The 24,574-nt window shown below is 34.0% G+C and overlaps 3 protein-coding genes across 4 annotated transcripts; all 3 read left to right on the top strand.

Annotated features, from left to right (window-relative positions):
- Nucleotides 1-807: 807 nt before the first annotated feature.
- Nucleotides 808-9,181, top strand: LOC111517245 (transmembrane protein 65). Of its 2 annotated transcripts, XM_023173323.2 has the most exons (5): nt 812-1,278; nt 2,898-3,023; nt 4,380-4,421; nt 6,660-6,727; nt 6,776-9,181. In XM_023173323.2, the coding sequence occupies exons 1-5, from the start codon at nt 957-959 to the stop codon at nt 7,097-7,099; spliced, it is 882 nt and encodes a 293-aa protein (XP_023029091.1). In that variant the 5' UTR covers nt 812-956; the 3' UTR covers nt 7,100-9,181. The 2 variants fall into 2 exon arrangements, with proteins under 2 accessions (XP_023029092.1, XP_023029091.1); XM_023173324.2 differs by lacking the exon at nt 2,898-3,023 and having other exon boundaries at nt 808-1,278.
- A 1,624-nt stretch (nt 9,182-10,805) lies between these two features.
- On the top strand, nt 10,806-16,049 carry Sec61alpha (SEC61 translocon subunit alpha). Its single transcript, XM_023173325.2, has 7 exons — nt 10,806-10,979; nt 11,107-11,174; nt 11,362-11,427; nt 11,489-11,699; nt 13,116-13,575; nt 13,946-14,377; nt 14,978-16,049. The coding sequence occupies exons 1-7, from the start codon at nt 10,973-10,975 to the stop codon at nt 15,162-15,164; spliced, it is 1,431 nt and encodes a 476-aa protein (XP_023029093.1). The 5' UTR covers nt 10,806-10,972; the 3' UTR covers nt 15,165-16,049.
- A 1,104-nt stretch (nt 16,050-17,153) lies between these two features.
- On the top strand, nt 17,154-24,072 carry LOC111517247 (glycine dehydrogenase (decarboxylating), mitochondrial). Its single transcript, XM_023173327.2, has 8 exons — nt 17,154-17,486; nt 17,543-17,621; nt 19,488-19,654; nt 19,796-20,153; nt 20,896-21,056; nt 21,200-21,427; nt 21,951-22,656; nt 22,969-24,072. Exons 1-8 carry the CDS (start codon nt 17,304-17,306, stop codon nt 24,048-24,050), a joined length of 2,964 nt encoding a protein of 987 aa, XP_023029095.2. The 5' UTR covers nt 17,154-17,303; the 3' UTR covers nt 24,051-24,072.
- Nucleotides 24,073-24,574: the final 502 nt, after the last annotated feature.

Here is a 24,574-nt window from a genome sequence, read left to right on the forward strand (position 1 = left end):
TTGTTCTTTCAGTGATTTCAAATCATATTATATCATATTAGACAATAAAATTTCTGTATATAATATGTCAAATTCAAAATCTCAATAGGAATTCGCTTATGTCTCAGTTTTAAAAAAAATAATTTTAAAAGTACATCAACCCGAATAAATCTTTAAAAATTGGTTACAATTTAAAATAATATAAAACTGAAAGAGTTTACCTTATTTGAAAAGGGGCCGTTGATCCTATTTCCACCCAAAGATTTTCACAGAGATGGCTTTTCAGTTGTCAAAATTTAAGTACCTGTCCGATGCTATTTGATGATTGTTTTTATTACAATTGTTGATCAAGAGGTAGAAATTTGAAGTAATGTTTCTATTATTATCGATAATTTATTATAACTGTAGTCAACTGCATTATTATTGATAATTTATTGGTCGTATCATGGATTTTTCTGAAAGATAACTATTAGTAGCATTTGGAAAAAGTCATTCGAATTCAAGGTCGAATCGAGTTGAAATTGTAGGCTATTTTCAAATATTCAATGTTCCATTGTTTGAGATATCTGAGGACCACATGAATTATTTGAAGGATTCAAGAAATACATACCTGTTTTCTATAATCGCCGAAGTTGCATAATTTAAAATGAAATCGCACAATTTTGCACATGAAACACAATAATTTCATTCGGCTTTATTGTCAAACACTGCCACTGTCTACAAAACTGGAAGCATGAAATGGGGAGAACTCATTTTACTTCCTCTATGGTGTAAAATTTGTTTTGAGCTTAATCATCAACGTCATTCATTTGTCATCGATCATCTGTCAATAATCTATTTTTCAAGATTTCAAGTTCCAAATTAGTTTTTAACTTATGTTTGTGTATGGTTTATGTGGTCATTTTTATTTTAACCTAAATTTACGTGATGTCCAGATTTACCAAAGTATAAATAATTTTTAGTAAATAAGACTTAAAATGGCAATAAAAATAGCAAGAACTAAACACTTACCTAATTTATTGAATAATTTGATACCTATCTTGCATCCCCAACAAAGTAAATTAACAAATTTTGTAAAATGTACAAGTTTTATGAATTCAAATGTAAATAATTGTAAATTGAGTTTAAGTTCAGTGATATCGGGTAGTGCAGGTCACGCAGAGACCACCAGTACGACACAGGGTTTGTCCAAGTTACAGGCACAAGAATTGATTCTGAGACTCAACGGCGAAGAAAGGAATATTTTGATGAGTGCCCTGCACGAATATCAATCCAAGGTGATTAAAGATGAGTATGAAGGTAAATTAAACAGGTTTTTGTACAACTTCGTTCGTGATATAATTTGTGTCTTTTTATTTTGCAGTTAAAAGTAATTGTGTGTTGTCAAAATTGAAGCAATTGCACTAAATTTTCAGTTTCGTTAACAGCACTATTTTTTTTGGGTGTCACAAACAGTATTATATCAGTCGAGTCAACTTTTCAAGAATAGGTACTATGCCACATATTTTTTTTCCAACATAGAACGTTCCACAAAAAATACTTTTTATATTTTGAAGTGATTGGGAAATGAATAATTTTCTTCAATTCATTTATATCGGAAATTTCAATTATTATATCCGCCAGCACATTGAATTCGAATCTTAGAGGCAGATCCAGATTATATTGAATATTTTCTCAAAAATACCTACTTACAGAATTTCAAACTAGACGAAAAAGTTAAAATCAAAAATTTTTTTCCTTGAACAAATGTGGTAGGTACCAAATCATATAAACAATTCTCAAAAAAGTTGGATATATAAATGAAAATTTATACACAAACTTTTTCAATTTCAACAAATATAAAATATAATACTTTGGTAATACATCCATGATAAAACTTACACAATTTTCACAAACATTTTAATTTGTAGGAAGCTACTATGCTAGCGAAACGTGTCTAGAAATAAAGATGTTTGTGAAAATTGTGTAATTATTATCATCAATATTGTTTAATTTTCATCAAGTAATGGAACAGTTCATTCATAATAGATATGCATTTTACATGAAGAAAATAAGTTATTTTAGAAAGTAATCCTTAATGAAATTATGCCATTTATATTTAAGGAGATACTCCAGAGAATTGATAAGATTAGGATAATATTACTTTCACTGCAGAGGGAATTATATCAGCCGAATCTGAATCCCAGGAGATTATTTGGTCAGATTGTGTATCCGCAAATTTATCGCAATTCTCTCATTGATTATGGCAAAGTCTGTTATGAACTTTTTGATGAAAGTTTATTTTGATAACAGGAAATACAATATAATCAGTTGTTACTTCTAAAAGAGAAGAATGGGCATCTATTAAAAAAAATCCAATCGATATTAAGCTTGAAATAAACTGGTAAAAAGGACAATGTGGGTTCCTTTAAATAATATTGCAAAAAATCATTTTAAATTCTGTTCCATAGTTTCATTGAATTCTATTTTTTTCAATTCAGTATTGCATTGCCGATTTTGTCGATGCATTCCCGAAGTTTGTTTTGTCGCATCCCTGTCAATAAGAGGGATTTGCTTTTTCTTGACGTCACACGAACATCGATAAGCTTAATAGGCCTTGTATTGCCGTCCTGTTTTCATATCATCTGATTTACGTCATAGTCGACCTCATATATATCGGGCTTAGAATCTGATTACTAAGTAGGATGCTTCGCAAATGAACCTTTATTGGTAAAAAGAAAACAAATTATATCAGTTGGATATTGTGGATTAAATTATATCTGGTAATATATCTAGTATACAACTCGTAGAATCGGCGAATCCGCCAAAATCTATGAACGCACTGAGTATACATATATTCACGTATTTGGTTTAGGCCATATTAAGACGAAGCCTTTATTTTTGAGAAATGTAAACATGAAGATAGGATGTCATTCAAGGTCAACTGGCAGCCTCGAGGTGGAGGAGCAAGTATGGCAGGCCCAGCAAGCTGCCCAGATTAGGGGACGTAGATCCAACAGGATCCTTTTGTCCGTTTCCTGAGGATTGGCTTAAAAAGAAAATGGGTAGGAACATTTTTGTTGATTTTAGATCTTTGATATTTACTAACCGACATGCTGGGAATATGCTTGGTTTTGGTTCTAAAATATTGTGCAAGGTATGGTAAGAAGAATATGGAAATTGGGATGCTGATTTTTGTTTTTTAAAGCATAGTACTTAGTTGTAGAACAATTCATTCATTATCAATCAGTTATTATTTCTAGAGCAATAACTTAGGTTCATCGCAATCTATTTATTTATTTCTTAGTATTTATACCTATTAATTTATGATAAAAGTATATAGTCAACTTCAGTAAGTGATATTTATAAGATGATTAATTATTGCCCACTCGAATGAATTCATGAACTTATTTGTAAATTCTTGTTCCTCCTTATTTACTGCACCAACCTGCCGAACCGAGAAGCTGTTTGGGTGAAAAACAGAAATGATCAAAATGTAAAAAAAATGTATCTATCACATGAAATTTTCAACTTGGTAAGTACTTTTATACATTTTATTTTCATTGGTTTCAACACTTTTACGATGTTTTAAGTTTCATGAATTGCCGGTAGTATTGAATGAATTTGTCTAACTTTATCAACATCATGGTTTCTGCAACAAACCAAACTCCAAAGTTATCACTAAATCGTTATTTATAACTCACCGTTTGCGAGTTTAATTTTATCTCAGACGTAAAACACTGCTGAAAACTGAGTTTTCACGGTTTAATTACACTAAAAGAAAAAATAAATAAACAGGTTCTGACGGTATTTATTGTTTCAATATTATGGATATCATAAGCTAGATCTACTTACGTAGAAACTTTTTTAAATTTTTACTTACGCATTTAGACATTAACGGATCATAATTCAACATTGCATGTTTGCTTTTTTTGTATGCTTCGTTGATGTTTTTTTTTTGCAAAAACCACCCAAAATGAAAGGATAACTTGAAAATAGTATTCACTATCACATTTCATATCATTGTATATTTTTTGGCTAATGTATCAAGAATATCACGTATTACTTTCAAGTGAATTGGGTCATTTTCAGATCAATTTTTTTACGGTAAAACTGATTGCTTTTTGCAAACCACAGTTTTAAAATCTGTTTTAAAATCTGTTCAAATTAAATTAATAAAATATTTCGAGTAACTTGAAACATGCAAAAACAATTCAATTTATACTGTATTCAAATTCACCTTAGAAATTACATGTCTTTTCTTAGAAATTCGTCAATTTAACTTCATATTTTATTCTTATACTGTAGGTATTTTAATGTCAAGTAAAATTTACATTATCAAAACTCCGCCGATTTGCATGAAAACTAACACGTAATACACTGTATTTTTTTCTATTTTCTAACTTGATTGTTTTTTACAGCTGCCTCAGTTCCCAGACCTTCAACTAAAAACTTATTCGACAGTGAGTAGTCATGAAATGTGTTTTATAAATTCATATGCCAAACAGTTGTTCGGAAAAGCTAAGTCCCATTACATAGCTTGTACTTTTTGGTGAAACTAATACCTAATGTGTTTTCATCTTAAAAATTGTCGGTGAGGTATTTTCATTGAAAATACAATGATGTGGAGAAAGTTTTTGTAACACATGTTCTGTAACTATTTTGTTTCAAATATAAGATTTCTGAAAACTGAAAGTTGTCACTATTTCAGGTAGCTGGTTTTTCTTCAAGACAAACATAAGAAACAAAAAATTCTGAATCGCAATTTTTGGATTTAACACAGTAGGAACTTTACTAAATGTAACATAACTCATTCAAGTAACACTTTATCGTATTACTCATGCATGTTCATACTCACCTGAGGAAGCTATTTTATAGCGAAACATTTGTTACTGTTTTGTAAAATGTCAAGTGAAAATCGCACAATAGTCTTACTTTAAAAAGGAACTCTACCGATAATCAGAAACTGATAAGTGTTTATTTTTCATTGAGTGAGATCGTTCACCCACTTTTGTGGGTTTCGGGAAAAAACTTTTCAGCTTGTGTGCAACTTCCAAAGAGAAGCAGAAAAAAATAACTAGAATAAATACTTTTCATAAAGATATGTATAGCATACTCAAGAAATATTTTCAGATACAAACTAAGAAAAACCCGTTCGAAACAACTACTTTCACATGCACGAACATTGATCTACACGAAGTCTTTTTTCTCATTCGTACTACAAACATTCTGTATGGAATTTGAACAGATACAATTCATACGAACGTTCCACAATGTGATATATGAAACAGTATTGATATAAAATGTCTCCTACATGAACACTATCATCCTCAAATGTGTACTTCGAAGTTTCTGGACTTGTCTCATCTCGTCAGCACCGTAACAAGAGCAGATTTGTCTCTTCCGGTGATATGAAGTCGTAATGCTATGAAAGAAATGTATGCTTCGTCTTTTGGTGTTATCCAAAACAGTGCTGATGAGGTGTTGAAACAAGTATCTTGCCCCGAAACTTCGAAGTTTGCAGTACAGGCTAAATGGAAAAAAGTTTTTACTTGCTTCTGATAAAATCATATAATCGAAAATGGTCTTGAATTGATAGTAATTTCATTTACCTTGTTGTGCGATAAAACTTTTGGTTTCATTAATTTTTTCACAAACTACACTTAAACGATTTGATCTCCACTAACTTTATTGAAAATAATCATAACATGTTTCGCTAAAACATTAGCTTTTTCAAATGATTAATGATAAATTAATTAAATAAGTGTTTATTTTTCATTGAGTGAGATCGTTCACCCACTTTTGTGGGTTTCGGGAAAAAACTTTTCAGCTTGTGTGCAACTTCCAAAGAGAAGCAGAAAAAAATAACTAGAATAAATACTTTTCATAAAGATATGTATAGCATACTCAAGAAATATTTTCAGATACAAACTAAGAAAAACCCGTTCGAAACAACTACTTTCACATGCACGAACATTGATCTACACGAAGTCTTTTTTCTCATTCGTACTACAAACATTCTGTATGGAATTTGAACAGATACAATTCATACGAACGTTCCACAATGTGATATATGAAACAGTATTGATATAAAATGTCTCCTACATGAACACTATCATCCTCAAATGTGTACTTCGAAGTTTCTGGACTTGTCTCATCTCGTCAGCACCGTAACAAGAGCAGATTTGTCTCTTCCGGTGATATGAAGTCGTAATGCTATGAAAGAAATGTATGCTTCGTCTTTTGGTGTTATCCAAAACAGTGCTGATGAGGTGTTGAAACAAGTATCTTGCCCCGAAACTTCGAAGTTTGCAGTACAGGCTAAATGGAAAAAAGTTTTTACTTGCTTCTGATAAAATCATATAATCGAAAATGGTCTTGAATTGATAGTAATTTCATTTACCTTGTTGTGCGATAAAACTTTTGGTTTCATTAATTTTTTCACAAACTACACTTAAACGATTTGATCTCCACTAACTTTATTGAAAATAATCATAACATGTTTCGCTAAAACATTAGCTTTTTCAAATGATTAATGATAAATTAATCATTTGAAAAAGCTAATGTTTTAGCGAAACATGTTATGATTATTTTCAATAAAGTTAGTGGAGATCAAATCGTTTAAGTGTAGTTTGTGAAATTACTATGGATCTTCATCAAGTAACGGCCGAATCAATCAGTTCATTAATTTTGTTTTTCAGTCGCTATAGCTAACTCTATCCCCTTCATCGGTTTTGGATTCCTGGACAACTTTTTCATGTTAATTTTCGTAAGTTTCTACCATTTCCTGGAACACTCGATAATCACTTGATTTCAGGGCGACTACATCGACTTGTATCTAGGTTCCTATTTTTGTTTCACCACCATGGGCGCTGCAGCGTTAGGAAATACCATTTCCGACATTCTAGGCATAGGCTCTGCTTTTTACGTGGAAAGGTTGGCCAACAGAATTGGTTTCCGACCGCCCAGACTGTCTCCCATTCAACTGGATATGCCTTGTTCTAGAAACTCTGCCAACGCGGGGCGAGTATTGGGCGTTACGCTGGGTTGTATCCTGGGTATGTGTCCGCTGCTGTTCAGAAAAAACAAGAATTCGGATAAGGAGGAAAAGGATACCGAGAATGTTCTGGTAGTCGGTTGAGGGACGAGCAAATGTTGCGAATTATTTGCTCAAAAAGATTTGCAGCACAGCTTTTATTCCCAACATATTGAGTTGAGTGAATAAGATATATGTTTAGCTATTGTGTTCAGAGTTTTAAAAGTAGTTCTACTCGAGTTTTCTACTAGGTGTTAATTTAATTTAACTATAATATTATTAGCAATAATACTGGACGGAAAAAGGGATGAAAGACAAACTAGCAAGTAAAATGTGCTAAATATGCCAATGATTCATCGACTTTTATTTGAAAGTAGCAGATCTTTGGCATTTTGTAAAATAGAGTAAATTCATAACAGCACTGTTTCCCAATCATCAAGACTGCAACACTTTTCTCGAGTTTTACCAGTTGACGTTCTAACTCTAAATATTTTCATTTTTAGACACACATCGATACTTTCATGGTTACAAATTGGCGGCGTGTTTTTCTGGTCTCTGAGAACAAATATTTGCTGCACGTTCCTTGAAACTAGTTTCAGTAGCTAGTCTTGTTTGCCTTAAATATTTTTGCCAGTTTTTACAGTCTATTTTATATATCCATAACTTTTCATGTTCCTGTATATTGTTGTTGTTTTGAAAGCTCTTTTCTTGTGATTTTAAGAAATGCTTTCATAACCGTTTATGTATCTTGGTTCATACGGAAGAACAAAAAACTTTGAATCAGTGTCTTTTTGAATAATTGAAGATCTAGGAAGCTTCTCCCTAACATTACATTTCCTGATTAATTTACCTACCATATTTGAAGGATATTCATTGCTTTCAGCTATCACTGCTAACGTTTTTCTCAATATCATATTGAGGTCCGATTCTAAATAGCACATTATTTACTTTTACATGAATAATTCTATTCAAAATTAGTCAGAAACTTTCACAAGAAATCACCCATCAATTTGTAGTTATGAAATCATGGATGTAGAACTAAAAGTGGAAGTGACAGAAACATTTTCATCATATTTGTAATGTTTCTGTATTGTTTCATTATGAGTGAGTTTCACAACTCTCGTCGACTTAAGTTCCTGATATCTTTAGAAGTACAAATATTGTAGGATATGACCATGTACGACTCAACTCAGATGAAAAATACCATGTTCAACTCTTTTGATATCAAATTATACGTCAACATATATTTCTTTCAACAAAATTTTTTCGTTAAACTACATTTTATTCAGTGTACGAATTGCTTCAGTTGCTTATGTTATTGCTCTGAGTTATCTTTATGGGATAATATTTTAGTTAATTTTGTTTTCCTTGTGAAGATAATTTTCAGAATCCACGTTCAAGTGGAATCTAAAAAAATATAAATATCGATCAAACAAAAAAAAGAGGTTAACATAATAATAAAAACTAAAGTAGACGAGTCAAATTAATGTTATTGTCTTGCACTCATTGCTAGTTTGAACTCTCATTCCAATATTATTCTTGTTGTTGTCCCTTGTTACTTTCTGAAATTATTTAATACAAATTTCAGATACATATGTTGCTAATAACATAGTTTCCTGTAATATTCAAAAATATCCAGAGCAGATGTGAGCAATTTTTGTAGGAGTTCATTAGAAAAATAACATTTTCTCTTAATTCCCTCCATTTTCCTATGACCTACATGTGTAAAAACTGTTAATACTATATGTACAAAATATATATATATTGATTTTTCTTTCTTTTTTACAGAAAATTTCATTGTAACTAGCCATTTTCTTCAATTAGATCTTTAGAATCACTATTTTTCTATCTTCACAATAGATTGAAAAATTTTCTGCGAAATGGAAGAAGTCAATTGAATATATGGTACTAGATATATTTCTGTGTAACTATTCTTGCTATCTGTAAGAATCCGATATTTCTTGATGAATAATTTTGACAGTTATACAAAAATGACATTAAAATCTTCCAGAAATAAAATAATTGGCTCTCTTCCTAAAGCTCAGTCAAACATTTTGTAAATCAAATGAAATACTTGAATGAATCGAAAAAAAATGTGTATTCTTAGGGATCTTCTCCCTGTAATTGTTCTTTACCTGAGAAGTTGCTTATCAATATCTGTATAAATTAAAATGAAAGTAAATGATACATGTCTGTTTTTATTAGTTTTATGAGGCTCTGGTTTCATCCAGGTATAGAAAATATGAATCTGAGGTAGCATGAATGCATAAGCATAGGGATGTAAATTTATTATATACGGTGATCTGATTGGAAATTAATTAAAGCATTGTCAGAAAATTAAGGAAAAATGATGTTTATCAAATGTAAGCTCAAAACAGAACTATAATTTTGATATGACCAGGTACCAGGTCGTTCATTAAAAAGAAGGTTACAGTATATGAAATCTAAAACTAGAGTAGAGTATGGGTAAACGTTCTGACAAAAAGAATAATCAAGGAAATAATTATTGGAAGAATTGAAGGGGTTATATTTTTAGGAGTGATTAATTTTTGGGAAAGAAAGTTTTTGGCTTTCTACTACTCCATCTTGATACATACATATTGTATCAAGATGGAGTAGTAGAAAACCAAAAACTTTCTTTCCTAAAAATTATTGGATGTTTCGCTAGATGTCATTTTATGTTGTACTTCAAAAAAATAATATGATTTCTATGATAAAAACTTCGAAAGCTGTCAAAAATTCTGTTAACTCGAAAAAAATCATCGACTTTTAGCGTTACACATGAACCTTATTTACTTTTGGGTCACAAAATCTGTGATTGGGTCGACGAAAGAATGCGCATTAACTGGCACAAATAAGTAATGAAAACGATGCGATGTGGCTACTGATCCGAACAACCTAATAGACAATTATACCTATTTTTGATTCCTCGCCATGTAAATTGGCGAACGTATTTTAATTTTCCAACTTTAGTTCACTGCCATTGATGAGGGATGAAGTATCAAGAAGTATCAGTTTGACTTATCTAGGTTGTTGATATGTGCTTCCATATTGACATTTTATTGCAATCACTAAATTTTAATTATTTTGGCATTTAAGTAAAAACTAAGTAATATTAATACATGTCATTTCTATGGAGCAACATAAATATTTTTATTCAGCACAATCTACCAACTCTGAAATCGAATTAAGCAATGTTCTGAAAAGACGGTGACATATCGAGAAAAACTAATTTTCGAAATGAGTCGAAATCATCGGAGCAATATGTGACTCGTCGGTGATTGTAATAATTCATTTATATATAGAAGTTATCTTTTCTTCCATCTACTATTTGAACTCTTTGTTATCAGCATTACAGCAAGATCTCATTAATAAAAACGTTCTCAAATTACCCAGTTATACCTATTTATGTTGTTGTCAGTGACTCCTTCGCTACCAGTTTGTCATTTTGAAGAAAAGATAAATGAAACTTTCTATGTTTTTTACCACTTTTATTTGTAACTAACGTTACTGCAGTTTGAAAATGTCCATATAAGACGAAACTGCAGTAACGTTAGTTACAAATAAAAGTGGTAAAAAACAAAAAGTTTCATTTCTCTTTTCTTCATTATGATTTCCTACCACGTAGTAACGGTTACATCAATTTATAGTTTGTCCTTTGCTTTCTGATTTTTTTACACCGGTTCTATTCAAAGAAGCACAATATATACAACTCGTGAATGTGTCAAATTCAAATTGCTATGTTTGTGTTCTGTGGAATTTTTGAAATGTCTGAGCCCGACGAGACGCCAGCATCATCTGTCACGTGATCGGTGTGTTGTGCTACGTGTACGACGTGTAAGCCAAGTTCTCTAGCGAAAGTACCGTAATTTCTTTGAAAGTTGGCCACTCAAGCGACGTGACATCTTGAGAGAGTGTTGTTTGTTAAATATCGAAACTGTAGTTTAGAGTTTAAGAGCATTTAGTAAACCCATCAAGATGGGAAGTAAGTAATTCTTTACAAATATTAGTTATAATATAACCTCTGATTTTACACAATTTTAAAGTTGATATACATTTTTGATTTTTTTCATTGAAAGTACTCTAATTTCCAATTTGTTTTCAATTTTCAGTTAAATTTCTGGAGGTGATCAAGCCGTTTTGCAGTATTCTGCCTGAAATAGCGAAGCCAGAAAGAAAAGTAAGAAGCCGCCCTCCTTTTCCAAAAATTTTCATTGAATTTCTTGTTTTTATTTGAAAAAACATATGGCCAGTGTTAATATCATTGGAAATCATGAATCTGTATTGAAAGATCATCAAATTTTGGAAGTTTCAATTCACATTATCTCACCAGCTGTTTTAGTACATGTGGCATTTTTCTGTTACAGATTCAATTCAGGGAGAAGGTACTATGGACCGCAATAACTCTATTCATCTTCTTAGTTTGCTGCCAGGTAAGAAAAAAGTCACTTGCCATCAGTTTCTTGTTATAAAATCCTTGATTTTCTTTCACAGATCCCTCTATTTGGTATAATGAGTTCAGATTCTGCAGATCCCTTCTACTGGATTCGAGTAATTCTAGCATCGAATAGAGGTACTCTTATGGAATTGGGCATATCTCCAATCGTGACATCTGGATTAATAATGCAACTTTTGGCTGGAGCCAAAATTATAGAAGTAGGCGACACTCCTAAAGACAGGGCTCTGTTTAATGGTGCACAAAAATGTAAGTTATATTCATTTGAAAAGCTCATTTCTTATGTGATATTTGTTGAGGTCAGAATAGAGTGACTGTAAAGATGTCCTAGGATCTACACAAGCACTAGGAACTTGAAACTTGTTCCATTCTTTGGTTAACTTTGATAATTTTTGTATAGACAGAATGAAACTTACAACAGAAAGGCAGCAAATCTTTTTTTTAGAAAATCATTTCCGAATATCTTTTTTTCATTTTCACCATATTTTGGCTGAAATTATATTTAGCTGTAACATTAAAGTACATTTCCTAAGAAAACTAACATGTTTGAACAAAGGAAAATTTTAAATGATGCTTAAATCAGTTCAAGCTATTGGAAGTATTCATTTCCTCTCTTCCATAATTAAACCATAACAGTTATAATTTCAATTCCGTTTACAAAGAGAATGGAAGTATCAACAGGTATTTTTCATTAAAATATGTAATTTGAAAATGGTGGTAATTTGTCTACATTATTTGAAAATGTCTTCAGTGTTTTTTAAACTACAGAATGCAGAGGTATTCAATTCACTGTCAATATTTTATCCTACATTTTATCTTCTAATTGACTTTTATGTTTCATTTATCTTACAATATTAGCCAGAAAACTGGAATTAGACAATTTCCATCATTCCTTGCAGAACTTTAAAATTGATGGGAACTGTATTCTATGAAATATAGGAATTACTAGCATTTCATACTGTTCATGGTATAATCTAAGGATTTTACTATGGAACTACAGATGGAATAGAAAATGATTTGATACCAGATTCTTCCTTAGAAAAAGATGAACTATTTCTTCAGAAAAATGTATATTTTCAACCTTTACTGGTATATACTAATACCATGAGTCAAACATTTCTACTGTGTGATATTTTGAAATAATTAAAGTAACTATGTACATAATTAAAATGAGATAAAATGGATAATTTTGTAGAAAACATCATCATTAGAAAGTAAATAGTGGTTTTAATGAAGAATAATTAGGTTTAAGAATGGTCAAAGGATAATTATCTAAATAAATTAGAATTTATACAAATTGATGGTAATAATTTGAACCAAATTTAGGAAAAGGTAGAAATGTCCTACTTGCACACTTCAAAAGTAATAAGAGAATTGAATTTGATGAATTGAAACAAATTAAAATTAATTAAGAATATAAGGTGGTAAATTCTGAGTAAAATTCTTGAAATTAACATGTACAAATATAATAAAAGTAGCCAAAAAATATTTCAAAATTGTGGATGGATTAACCCAAAACACAAATGTGACTATTTTTGCTTTGGAAGAAACTTGTACTTCTATTTGTATAATTCCAATATCTCATTGTTCTAGTTCAAGTTTTATTTACAAGCGTAATTTATACCTTTGAGCTTTTCTCATTTCAAAGCTGTATTTTATTCCCAGTGTTTGGTATGGTTATCACTGTCGGTCAAGCGATCGTTTATGTAATGACCGGCATGTATGGAGACCCTGCAGAAATCGGAGCGGGAGTCTGTCTTCTGATCATCATCCAGCTCTTTGTGGCCGGTCTCATAGTGCTGCTGCTAGACGAACTTCTTCAAAAAGGCTACGGACTCGGTTCGGGAATTTCCCTCTTTATCGCCACTAACATCTGCGAGACTATCATTTGGAAGGCTTTCTCTCCAGCAACTGTCAACACTGGACGCGGAACCGAGTTCGAGGGAGCAGTCATCGCTCTTTTCCACTTGCTTACCACCCGACAGGACAAAATCAGAGGACTCAGGGAGGCGTTTTACCGTCAAAATCTACCCAATCTGATGAATCTTCTGGCTACAGTCTTTGTATTTGCTATAGTGATATACTTCCAGGGATTCAGAGTAGATTTACCCATCAAGAGTGCTAGGTAATTTATTTATTTATTTACATGAAACATCAATACATTCAACTGAATAAAAATGAATTTGAAACCAATGAAACGAGACAAAAAGTAAAATACATTAAAATTCATCAAAATTGTGTTTCAAATAGTTTTGGCTAAATTTTATTTAAAAAAATAACACTTTATTAATTTACATTTTCACCTAATAATTTACAAAACATGAACTCATATTTTCTATGTTGTAAGGAATCTAATGCAGTAATTCGAGACTTATGGTGAGATTCAGAAATTTAGATAATTAATAATAATAAATAAAAGGGAATTGGAAGGAATAGAAATATGTCATGATTTTTGTTTTTATTTTCATCTCTGAATATAATATTTGTCGTTGCAGGTACCGTGGCCAGTACTCGAGCTACCCCATCAAACTGTTCTACACCTCAAACATCCCCATCATCCTGCAATCTGCGCTTGTCTCTAACCTGTATGTGATCTCACAGATGTTGGCCGTCAAGTTCCAGGGCAACTTTCTAATCAACCTGCTGGGTGTGTGGGCAGATGTGGGCGGCGGGGGCCCCGCTCGCTCCTACCCCATTGGCGGCCTCTGCTACTATTTGTCGCCCCCGGAGAGTGTCAGCCACATCCTGGAAGACCCTGTGCATGCCCTACTTTACATTGTCTTCATGCTGGGCTCGTGCGCATTCTTCTCCAAGACGTGGATCGAAGTGTCTGGCAGCTCTGCCAAGGACGTGGCGAAGCAACTGAAGGAGCAGCAGATGGTGATGCGTGGACACAGAGATAACTCCATGATCCACGAGCTGAACAGGTACGTTTCAGAAATCTATGGAATTTGATCGTTTTGTAATCTTTGATTATCCAGGAATTTTTACGTTAGATATATATACCAAACTGAATTCAGTATGTTATAGTTTGAGGGTTGTCTCAGAATACATGACTTATTGATGGTACCTTCAAATATTTTTTATGAGATGCACTGTTTGGAACCTTTGGTGTAGTAATGAATATTACCGGAGTTCTTTCCCAACACCAAATCGTTATTTTTAACACCTCGACATGTGTTTCGATCACCAAGTGATCATCTTCAAGAAGAAGATTGAACTGTACGTTAAATAGTTGAACAATTTAATCTTCCATATTTTCTCAAAATTAAAAATCAGTTTGAACATCTGAATTCTTTAAACACCTACATTTATCATCATTATAGATTTTTCAGGTAAGACTTGTGAGATTTCCCTTCAGGCGTTTTGATATTGAAATAATTCTACTTGATTTGTGCTTTATATAATAATAATTTAAATCATGTGACCATCTACCTAATTTTGATTGTTTCGATTATAATTGTTGTTGTGTAAGATGTTATATATTGTGATATTCCATGAAATCAAATGTATGGTTATTGTTTTAGGTACATCCCGACAGCGGCTGCGTTCGGAGGCCTCTGTATTGGTGCTCTCTCTGTTCTCGCAGACTTCATGGGGGCCATCGGGTCCGGCACGGGAATCCTCCTCGCCGTCACCATCATCTACCAGTACTTCGAGATCTTTGTCAAGGAGCAGAGCGAGATGGGCGGCATGGGCGCTCTCCTCTTCTAATCAGGCTTCTCGACTGATTCGTGATTGCTGTAGTCGAGCAAAGATTCACTGTTGTCGGGGTGGGGTTTTGTTTGTTTGTTTCTCATGTTGACAGAGAGAACAATTTTTTGTAGTTTTAAACAAATTGGATTGAGCTAATAGTGCAGAAAGAGGGGGAGAGAACTATAATGTATATAAATTGAAAGAAAAACAAAAGTGAGCAGCGAGCGAGAAGAAAATAATAGGTTCTTCATCTACTTTTTTGGGGGAGAATTTTTATTTTCAACAATTTGAAAAAAAATAAAATTGTAATGGAGAATCCCAGCCCTCCCAAGACTGATGAAAAATTCTGATTTCCTAAATAAAAATGACTTTTTCAATAGAAAAAAAGTATTCAAAATTGAAACATTCTAATCAATTTCTTTCTGCTCTCTTATGTTTCATTTTTATTTATATTCCCGTTGATTATTTTTTTCAATATTTTCTTCCAATACTTTATTGCATTATAATTTCATTTTAGAAGGGGTTTGAGTTTCAAACTGAAATAATCACATTCTTTTTGTTAATTGTTGAGTATGTCTAAAGAGATTAGACAGGATTTCATTCCCGATCAGATTAATGTTTTGTTTCAATTGCTCGGAACAAGTTTTTCGCTTTGTACAAAGTGAGACAGACATTTTTGTAATTATTGATCGAAAAGTAAATAATTTTTTTCACTGTACATTAGAATGCGTTGCGTTGAAAGGACAAAAGATATTTATATTGTGTGGATGTCCATGCCGTTTCTAGTTATTAGTTCTATTTTTACTCATTTCATTCACCATCATTCAGTACAGTCGTGTATTGCTCATATATTATTTGTTGTTAGATATAATTTATTTTAAATACAGGAATATTTCTCAATAATTTGTTTTTGTTTTATTGCTCTTGCAAGATTCACAATACTTGAACCTCTTTTATGCTTTGCACGTAAATCGTATGTGGAAGTTGCACTTGAATTTGTTATTTGAAAGAACCTTACTCTATACACCAAGTGCAGGATATTTCTTTGGTTTATATCCAAAAAACTATTGTGAGATTTTCACTAAAAAGCTTTACAAAACCGCAACACGTGTTTTGCCACACAATGGCTTCTTCGACTGTGTATTTACTAAATAAATTCTACATATTGAATGTCTTATATACCTTATTTAACAATTTGAAGTACCTACCTACATTTCAAGTACCTGAGTATTTCCTGACCAATTCATGTTTTATGTGTATCTGATGCTAGATTGTTGAAACTTCATTTCTTATTTTACAATAATTTGTCTCTGTTTTTAAAATATTCATCAACTGATTTCATTAATTTATTATTTATATTAATTCCAATATATCATAATTGTTATCGATTTTTTCTCTTACGTACAACGCCATCTGCCCGCGAATAGATCAAGCAGGTCACGAGTAGCGCCATCTGCCCGTTAATAGATCAAGCAGGTTACATATAGCGCCATCTGCCCGCGAATAGATCAAGCAATAATAATGTCGATAATTCTGTCAATACAGATCCCTAGCTTGGGACTTGCAAGTGAACAAACATTCATACATACAGGTAAAAATCTGTTTGAAATCTGTTTTTCCATTAACGAACGACAACTTTCAGAAGTTGAGAAACTTGTGCGAGCTAAGGACTAACGAGGGCTTACCTTTTAACGTGTGATTCCTAACACGGTGAAGCTTATATAAAGCTTGTAAAAATCAGTCTCCGAGAGTGAAATACTTGATAATCTGTAAAGTCGCCAGTATTCAACTTCAGTATTAGCATCTAAGAAAACTTGGATCTAGCAAATTACTTCCCTTATTTATAGATATTTTATTTTATGATCGCCTGTAAATTCCCTCTAATGAAGAACTGACAAGTTTCATTCTTATTTGCCCAAGAAAAAAATCCATAAGAAAGTTAATGAAAACCTGACAGATTTCTTCATAGGCAATATAAAGAGATAAACTTGAGAAATGTTTTCGTTCGTGTCTTGTCTATCTCGATTTATCTCTTTCACAGTAATGACCTATACCCTCGAACATTTATTGAAATTGTGACTCGGAAAAATATCTGTAAGTTTGCAATAGTCACTCATTCAAACAAGATTTACGTTTTTATTAGGTTAAATTTCCGATATGTATAGAGTTATTATTCGGACAAAGAAATGTGCGAAACTCGCTAACCCGATACGTCTCCTGAGTGCCGTTCCCCCCAAAACCGAGGGGCCGTTATTCTCCACGAAAGATGATTTTCCGAATAGGCATATCGGCCCCAGGGAAAGTGACATCATTACAATGCTGGATACCTTGGGATATAAGGTAAATTAATATTCATATTGTTGAAAGGAAATGACCGATACTTGATTCATTTTCAGAGCCTGGATGAGTTGACCGAGAAAGCTGTTCCCAAAAATATAAGTCTGAATAAACAACTGGACATTGAGGAACCAATCGGTAAGTGATATTTCAGTATGCAATATTTGGTTCACCTCTTTTTCATCGAGAGCTACTTAAGGTATATTTAATGAAAATCAGTTATGGTTTATAATCTGAAGATGTTAACTTGTTTCGCGAAACATAAGCCCGAAATAAGGGTTTTCAGAATGAAAACATCTGGAGGTATCACAATAAATTTTTCAGTTAAAGTATCAAGTTCGGATGAGGAGTAAGTGGAGACCTACTTTTACTTGAACTCTGAACTATTTTTAATTGCTCTCCTGATGACATAATGAAGAAATGTGAATTCACTGCTCTCTTGAAAATTATCCCTCTGAAATTCCACTCATTTTGATTTCTGTTAAATCTACCATATTTACATGTAGTGTTAGATATCTTGAAAGTGAATAAAATTGGGAAGAAATTAAATGTCAAAGTTTCAATCATGTTCAAATTCGTAATAACTTTGGAACATAGCAGTGGCGTAGCAATATAGAATCTCTCATTTCGGGGGAGGTATCTCTTGATTCAATGGGGGCCTTTACACCTATTTTTGGGGGCCTTTACACCTATTTTTGTTTGTGATACTATGAATTGAACTCTTTTATTGAACGAAACAAATCTTCAGACCACGACCAACAAAACCCGAAAACAGCTTTGACACAGGTTATCTCACGCCATGAAAGTTGACACTCTATATATGAGTTGTCAGAGAATGTTTAACGTGTTATCGATCTTTCGGGGAGAAATAACCGTTTATTATTTTACGAACCAAAGGAAATCGCCGTACTATTAACGTCAAAATTGATACGTTGATGACGTTACTGACCAAAATTGTCAGATCTAGTGCCGACGTCACGACTGACCTTGAGAATGACAAAATAAATCACTTATTCTTATTCAGAATTTTGTATATTCAAGTACATTATCATTATTATTATTTATCATTTTACAGGAGCCATGTCGAATAAGGAAACCTGTCGAAAATGTATTAGCTATAAGAAAGTTATTTAGATTGAATGTTGAAAGAAAATATTTTACACAACTCTGTTGTTTTTTTTTGATTAGTCAACTTGAGTTATTGCTGGGGGTCAATTGCGATAAGAAAGTATGTTGCTTCACAGGGGGTCTGTTGAGATAATTCAAAACATCTAATTCTGATGGTAAACAATGACGAACGTATTTATGCATATTCAATTCGAAATTCTTGATAAATAGAAAGAAATGGAAAATATTTGTTAAAAACGTCGTATAGTGATGATAACAGAAAACACGTGTCAGTTGTCCAAATAAACTCTCAATCGAATTGGTAATTTATAAAAGCACCTCTAGAGATGAGTATGATAAAATATTTGGTAATATAGTGCAATGATTATGAAATATAATGAAATTCACAGAAAAAATAAAAAAATTCAACGGTACTTCAAATGATAATGGTTAATCACTTTTTCTTATTGAATGTATTATTATTTATAATCATTTCCCAATAGGAACACTCATTTCATTAGGCTTCCACATTAGTGTCAATAAAATTTTGCTTTGGAATGACAAGAGTTTCAGACGGAGTGAATATCCCGTACAAACAAAATTAATTCCAACTAGTGCATTACCACCTGCAGACAAAGTTCGGAAGTAACTCCACAAACACATACTCCGGGGTGAAAGTCACAATGATGAAACATATTCCAGAGAGGTGGATATGACATGATTCAAAAAACTGTGTATAGTCTAGCAACCAGTGAAACGTAATTGTTGTTAGGCAACTTGGAGTGTTGTATGAACTAAAAATATTTTTATTTACTTTCTATAAAGGACTTCGGGCTAGTCTGTATGAACTTACTAAAATGTAGAGAATATTTTACTTCTTATTTGTTTTATTTGAAGGTGAATACGAACTGATCAACCGAATACGTGAAATAGCTGAAAAAAACAAGATTTGGAGGTCGTACATTGGAATGGGATACCACAACTGTTGCGTACCGCACACCATAATGAGGAACATTTTCGAAAATCCTGGCTGGACCACGCAATATACACCCTATCAGCCTGAGGTGAGAATTATTCTTAAACCCCGGTAAAAGCAGGAATACATACAGTTTATATTCGTGGAAATTTTATGGTAGTTTTTTCCTCACGAATTAACATGAAATTATCAGTTTTTTGCTTTTATAAATCATAACACTCTTTTATAGATTGCGCAGGGTCGCCTGGAAGGCCTCCTCAACTACCAAACAATGGTCAGCGAGCTAACTGGCTTGGAAGTAGCGAACGCTTCCCTCCTCGATGAGGGTACCGCCGCTGCAGAAGCTCTTTCTTTGTGCTTCCGACAAAACAAGAGGAGGAAACTGCTGGTATCGAGCTTGCTTCATCCTCAGACTATTTCGGTGGTAGAAACGAGGTGCGAGTCTTTGGGACTCACCGTGGAGGTCGTGGATGTTTTCGAGGCTGATTTTTCCAATAGGGACGTTGCCGGAGTTTTGTTTCAGTATCCCGATACTGAAGGAAATGTACAGGATTTCAGTGCTTTGAGTGAAAATGCGCATTCACATGGTGAGATATTTAATTTGAAAAGTATTTTGTTTCTGGAAAGATAGCTTTTTGGCTTTCAACGTCTCCATCTTGAAAAAAATGTGTACATATACATATAAGTTTTTTTCAGATACAAACTAGAAGAAGAAACCGTTTCCAAACAAATGCTTTCATATTGAAAGTTGAATTACACGAAAGGAGAAAGTCCTTCCGAAATAACTACTCTCAAATGAACATTACACGAAATTACTTTTTCCCATTCAGTTTGTACTACAACTATTCATTATGAAATTGAAAAAAATTCTTTCATAAGTATGCTGAACAATGTGATATATGAAAAAATATTGATATAAAACGTCACTCACCTCAACGGTGTACTTTGAAATTTTCAGACAAGACGCTTGTCACCAAAAAGATTTCTTCCCAAAAAGGGTAGTCTCCTCTGAAAATATTCAATTTTCAATTCATTTTAAATTATTTACCGATACCAGTAACTAGTGAAGCTACCGTGTAGCGAAACGTGTTTTGAATAAAATCTATTGAGAAAATTCTATAATTATTATCATGGATAGTGTTTATATTGATACTGAACTTCTATGTCTTTTTTTTGTCCTGCAGTATTGATACCATGAAAGAAATAAATTCCTCAAAGCTTGATGAGAGATTTTATTCAACTCCACATTTTCATATTGTACTGAGGACTTGAAAAGCATATTGCTTCGCAAAAAAAGCTGTTCAAGAGACGATAACACAATTTTTACAGGAACCCTGGTTTGCTGTGCAACAGATTTACTAAGCTTGACTCTCCTGCGGCCTCCAAGCGAATTTGGGGCAGATATAGCCATCGGTACATCTCAACGTTTAGGGGTACCATTGGGTTATGGTGGACCTCATGCTGGATTCTTTGCTTGCAGTCAGTCATTGGTGAGATGAACGATATTATTCTATGGATAATTGCTTGTAACTTAGTATTTGTAAATATCTGATATTAAATGGCCAAAGAACTGGACCTTGAGTCACCAAGATGTGAAAATGCAATTAAATCGCATTTTGTACGCAACTTTTAGGTTAGACTGATGCCGGGAAGAATGATAGGAGTTACCAGAGATGCAGCTGGAAGGGACGGTTATCGGTTGGCTCTACAAACTAGGGAGCAGCATATAAGGAGAGATAAAGCCACGAGTAATATATGCACTGCTCAGGCTCTTCTGGCCAACATGTCTGCCATGTTTGCGGTTTACCACGGACCCCAAGGCCTCAAGGATATCGCCACCAAGATTCACAATATGACCTTGGTAAGAGATGAGATTTGTTTATGATTTCACGTACCTGTCCAGATTGTATGAATAATATATCAAATCCAAATCAATAAATCAATTCAAAATTCAACTTGGAATTTATCACACTGAAATCCATGTGATATGAAAGGTTGTGTGTAAAACTTTCCAAAATGCATGAGCTAAAAACTGTTAAAATACGAGGATATATGGACAGGTTCACAATGGCCATTATGTTTGATTTATATTACTGGCTTGTTTAGTGTAATAAAAACCGACTTCATTTATGGTATATTGCAAAAACCTCAGAATGCAATACCGTACCCGAGGTGAGAGTTACTACTCATACTTCATAACTTCCAGTGTGCATAGTGCATAGCACATTTTCCAGTTATTTCAAATTTGTGTTTTTCGAATGAAATTCCTTATTAATATTTACATCATTTCCATTACTCTTGTTACACAATGTTAGTTCGATGACGATTTGAAAAACTTCATGGTAGTTCACTACATTACTACAACATACTTTTTACTACTATAGATATTACATTATGGTCTCCAAGAGGACGGAAATATCTTGCCCAATGAATACTTCTTCGATACCTTAACCATCAAGCCCAAACTGGACATAGCCGAGATCAAATCCCGCGCAGAATCCAAACGAATTAACCTCCGCTACAACGAAAATGGATCTGTGGGCGTCTCCCTAGACGAATCCGTCACCTCCCGAGACGTGAACGACCTCTTTTACGTCTTCGGCTGCTCGGAAACAATAGAGAATCTCTTGGACAACCCCACGGTCAGACAAAGATCAATTTCAAGAAGCGATTTCAAGAGAACGTCATCGTTTCTAACTCACCCCGTGTTCAACTCCCACCACTCCGAGACCAAGATAGTCAGGTACATGAAGATCCTGGAGAACAAGGACATCTCCCTAGTGCACAGCATGATCCCACTCGGGTCTTGCACCATGAAGCTCAACTCGACTACGGAGATGATGCCGTGCTCCTTTAGGCACTTCACGGAGATACATCCTTTCGCGCCGAAGGAGCAAACCCTGGGCTATCACCAGCTGTTCGCAGAGCTGGAAAAAGACCTCTGCGCCATCACGGGGTACGACAAGATCAGTTTTCAGCCCAACAGTGGGGCCCAGGGCGAGTACGCTGGGCTGAGGGCGATTCAGAGCTATCACGAAGCGAGAGGGGAAAGAAACAGAGAAGTGTGTTTAATACCGGTTAGTGCTCATGGTAAGTATCAAGAAGGTTTGTGAAATTTTTTTAATTGTTTTACTGATTAAGAAATATTTGATTTGTCTATTCCTTCTAAGTCCTGATAGGCTTTCAGCTCAGCATAGGGTTTTATAATTTTTTTATAGAATAGTGTATTAATTTTTGCTGCAATGTTTAACTTCATTCATGTAAATTCAGTTAATTTTACTTTCTCATCTGAAATTATGAGAGATAATTGTTTACTTAACCTGCATTCACCAGTCAATTCTTTCTACTTTCTAATATTCCAATCTTGATGCAGATTATAACTAAAACGGTATTTTTGACAAGGTACCAATCCCGCAAGTGCCCAAATGGCCGGCATGCAAGTGGAACCCGTCAAGGTGCGACAAGATGGCACCATAGACGTAGAAGACTTGAAACAAAAAGCCGAAAAGTTCAGAGACAAGCTCTCCTGCATGATGATAACCTACCCTTCAACTAACGGCGTGTTCGAAGAAACCGTAGCGGATATTTGCGACATAATTCACGAAAACGGAGGTCAAGTCTACTTGGACGGGGCCAATATGAACGCGCAGGTCGGGCTCTGTAGGCCGGGAGACTACGGAAGCGATGTGTCTCACCTAAACCTTCACAAGACTTTTTGCATCCCCCATGGCGGAGGGGGACCCGGCATGGGTCCCATCGCGGTCAAGTCTCACTTGGCCCCTTTTCTCCCAGGCCACCCAGTAATCAACCCCCTGGGGGAGCAGAATTCAACTTCGTTCGGGGTAGTTAGCGCGGCCCCATTCGGTTCAAGCGCCATTCTACCCATCTCCTGGGCCTACATCAAGATGATGGGACCGCGGGGCCTCAGAAAAGCAACCCAGGTGGCAATCCTCAACGCCAACTACATGTCCAAGGTGTTGGAGCCTCACTATGATACCCTCTTCAAGAGTTCCTCTTCCAACCTGGTCGCCCACGAGTTCATCATAGACACCAGAGTATTCAAGAAGACTGCCAACATAGAGGTTGCTGACATAGCCAAGCGATTGATGGACTTTGGATTCCACTCTCCAACCATGAGCTGGCCGGTGGCGGGGACTCTGATGGTAGAGCCTACGGAATCCGAAGACAAACAGGAGCTGGACAGGTTCTGCGAGTCCATGATCACCATCAGACAGGAGATCAGGGATATAGAGGAGGGCAGGTCCGATATACGGATCAACCCGCTGAAGATGGCACCTCATACCGCCGAGCAGGTGATCAGCAGTTCTTGGGAGCGACCATATTCCAGGGAGCAGGCAGCTTTTCCGGCTCCTTTCGTAAAGCCAGAAACGAAATTTTGGCCCTCTGTAGCGAGAATAGACGATATGTATGGAGATAAACATTTGGTGTGCACTTGTCCACCTATTTTGGATGCTTATTTATAATTATTAAATTATTCGAACTCAACGTTTTGTAGATTTTCAATTAACTGGTTGCACTAATTTTAACTTTTGTGGGATAGAAGGGGGTTTCCAAGTTTAGAAGCTCTGAAAAGCTATAAATATTCAAGACGAATGAGATTTACATATAAGTCACAAAATAATAATGTAAACAAGGTTTAGTATTCAATCAATTTTAGAATAACACTAGAAAAAAAATCTAGTCTTGAATGAGTGATAAATGAGAGTATATCTCCACTTTTTTTATAGACAATGAATAACTTACCACAATTTTCTGCATTTAAAAATTTAAGCGTTACAATCATCACCTCAATATTGAAATGAATGGAATATTTATGAAAGAGAATGTAATTTGAGAATATAAAATTGAGGATTTCATTTGTCGCTTCTACACTTTTTATTGATGGGAAATAAAGTATCCACAAAGAATAAATGTGAAGTGTCTTTTGACGCGATCTTTTAGTTTTCACGATATATTTGTCAGAAACTTTCAACGAACAATTCAATTC

The sequence above is a fragment of the Leptinotarsa decemlineata genome, unplaced genomic scaffold, assembly GCF_025532065.1.
Source record: "Leptinotarsa decemlineata unplaced genomic scaffold, Ldec_3_MD MMD2_tig00001064_RagTag_RagTag, whole genome shotgun sequence".
Lineage (NCBI taxonomy): Eukaryota > Metazoa > Arthropoda > Insecta > Coleoptera > Chrysomelidae > Leptinotarsa > Leptinotarsa decemlineata.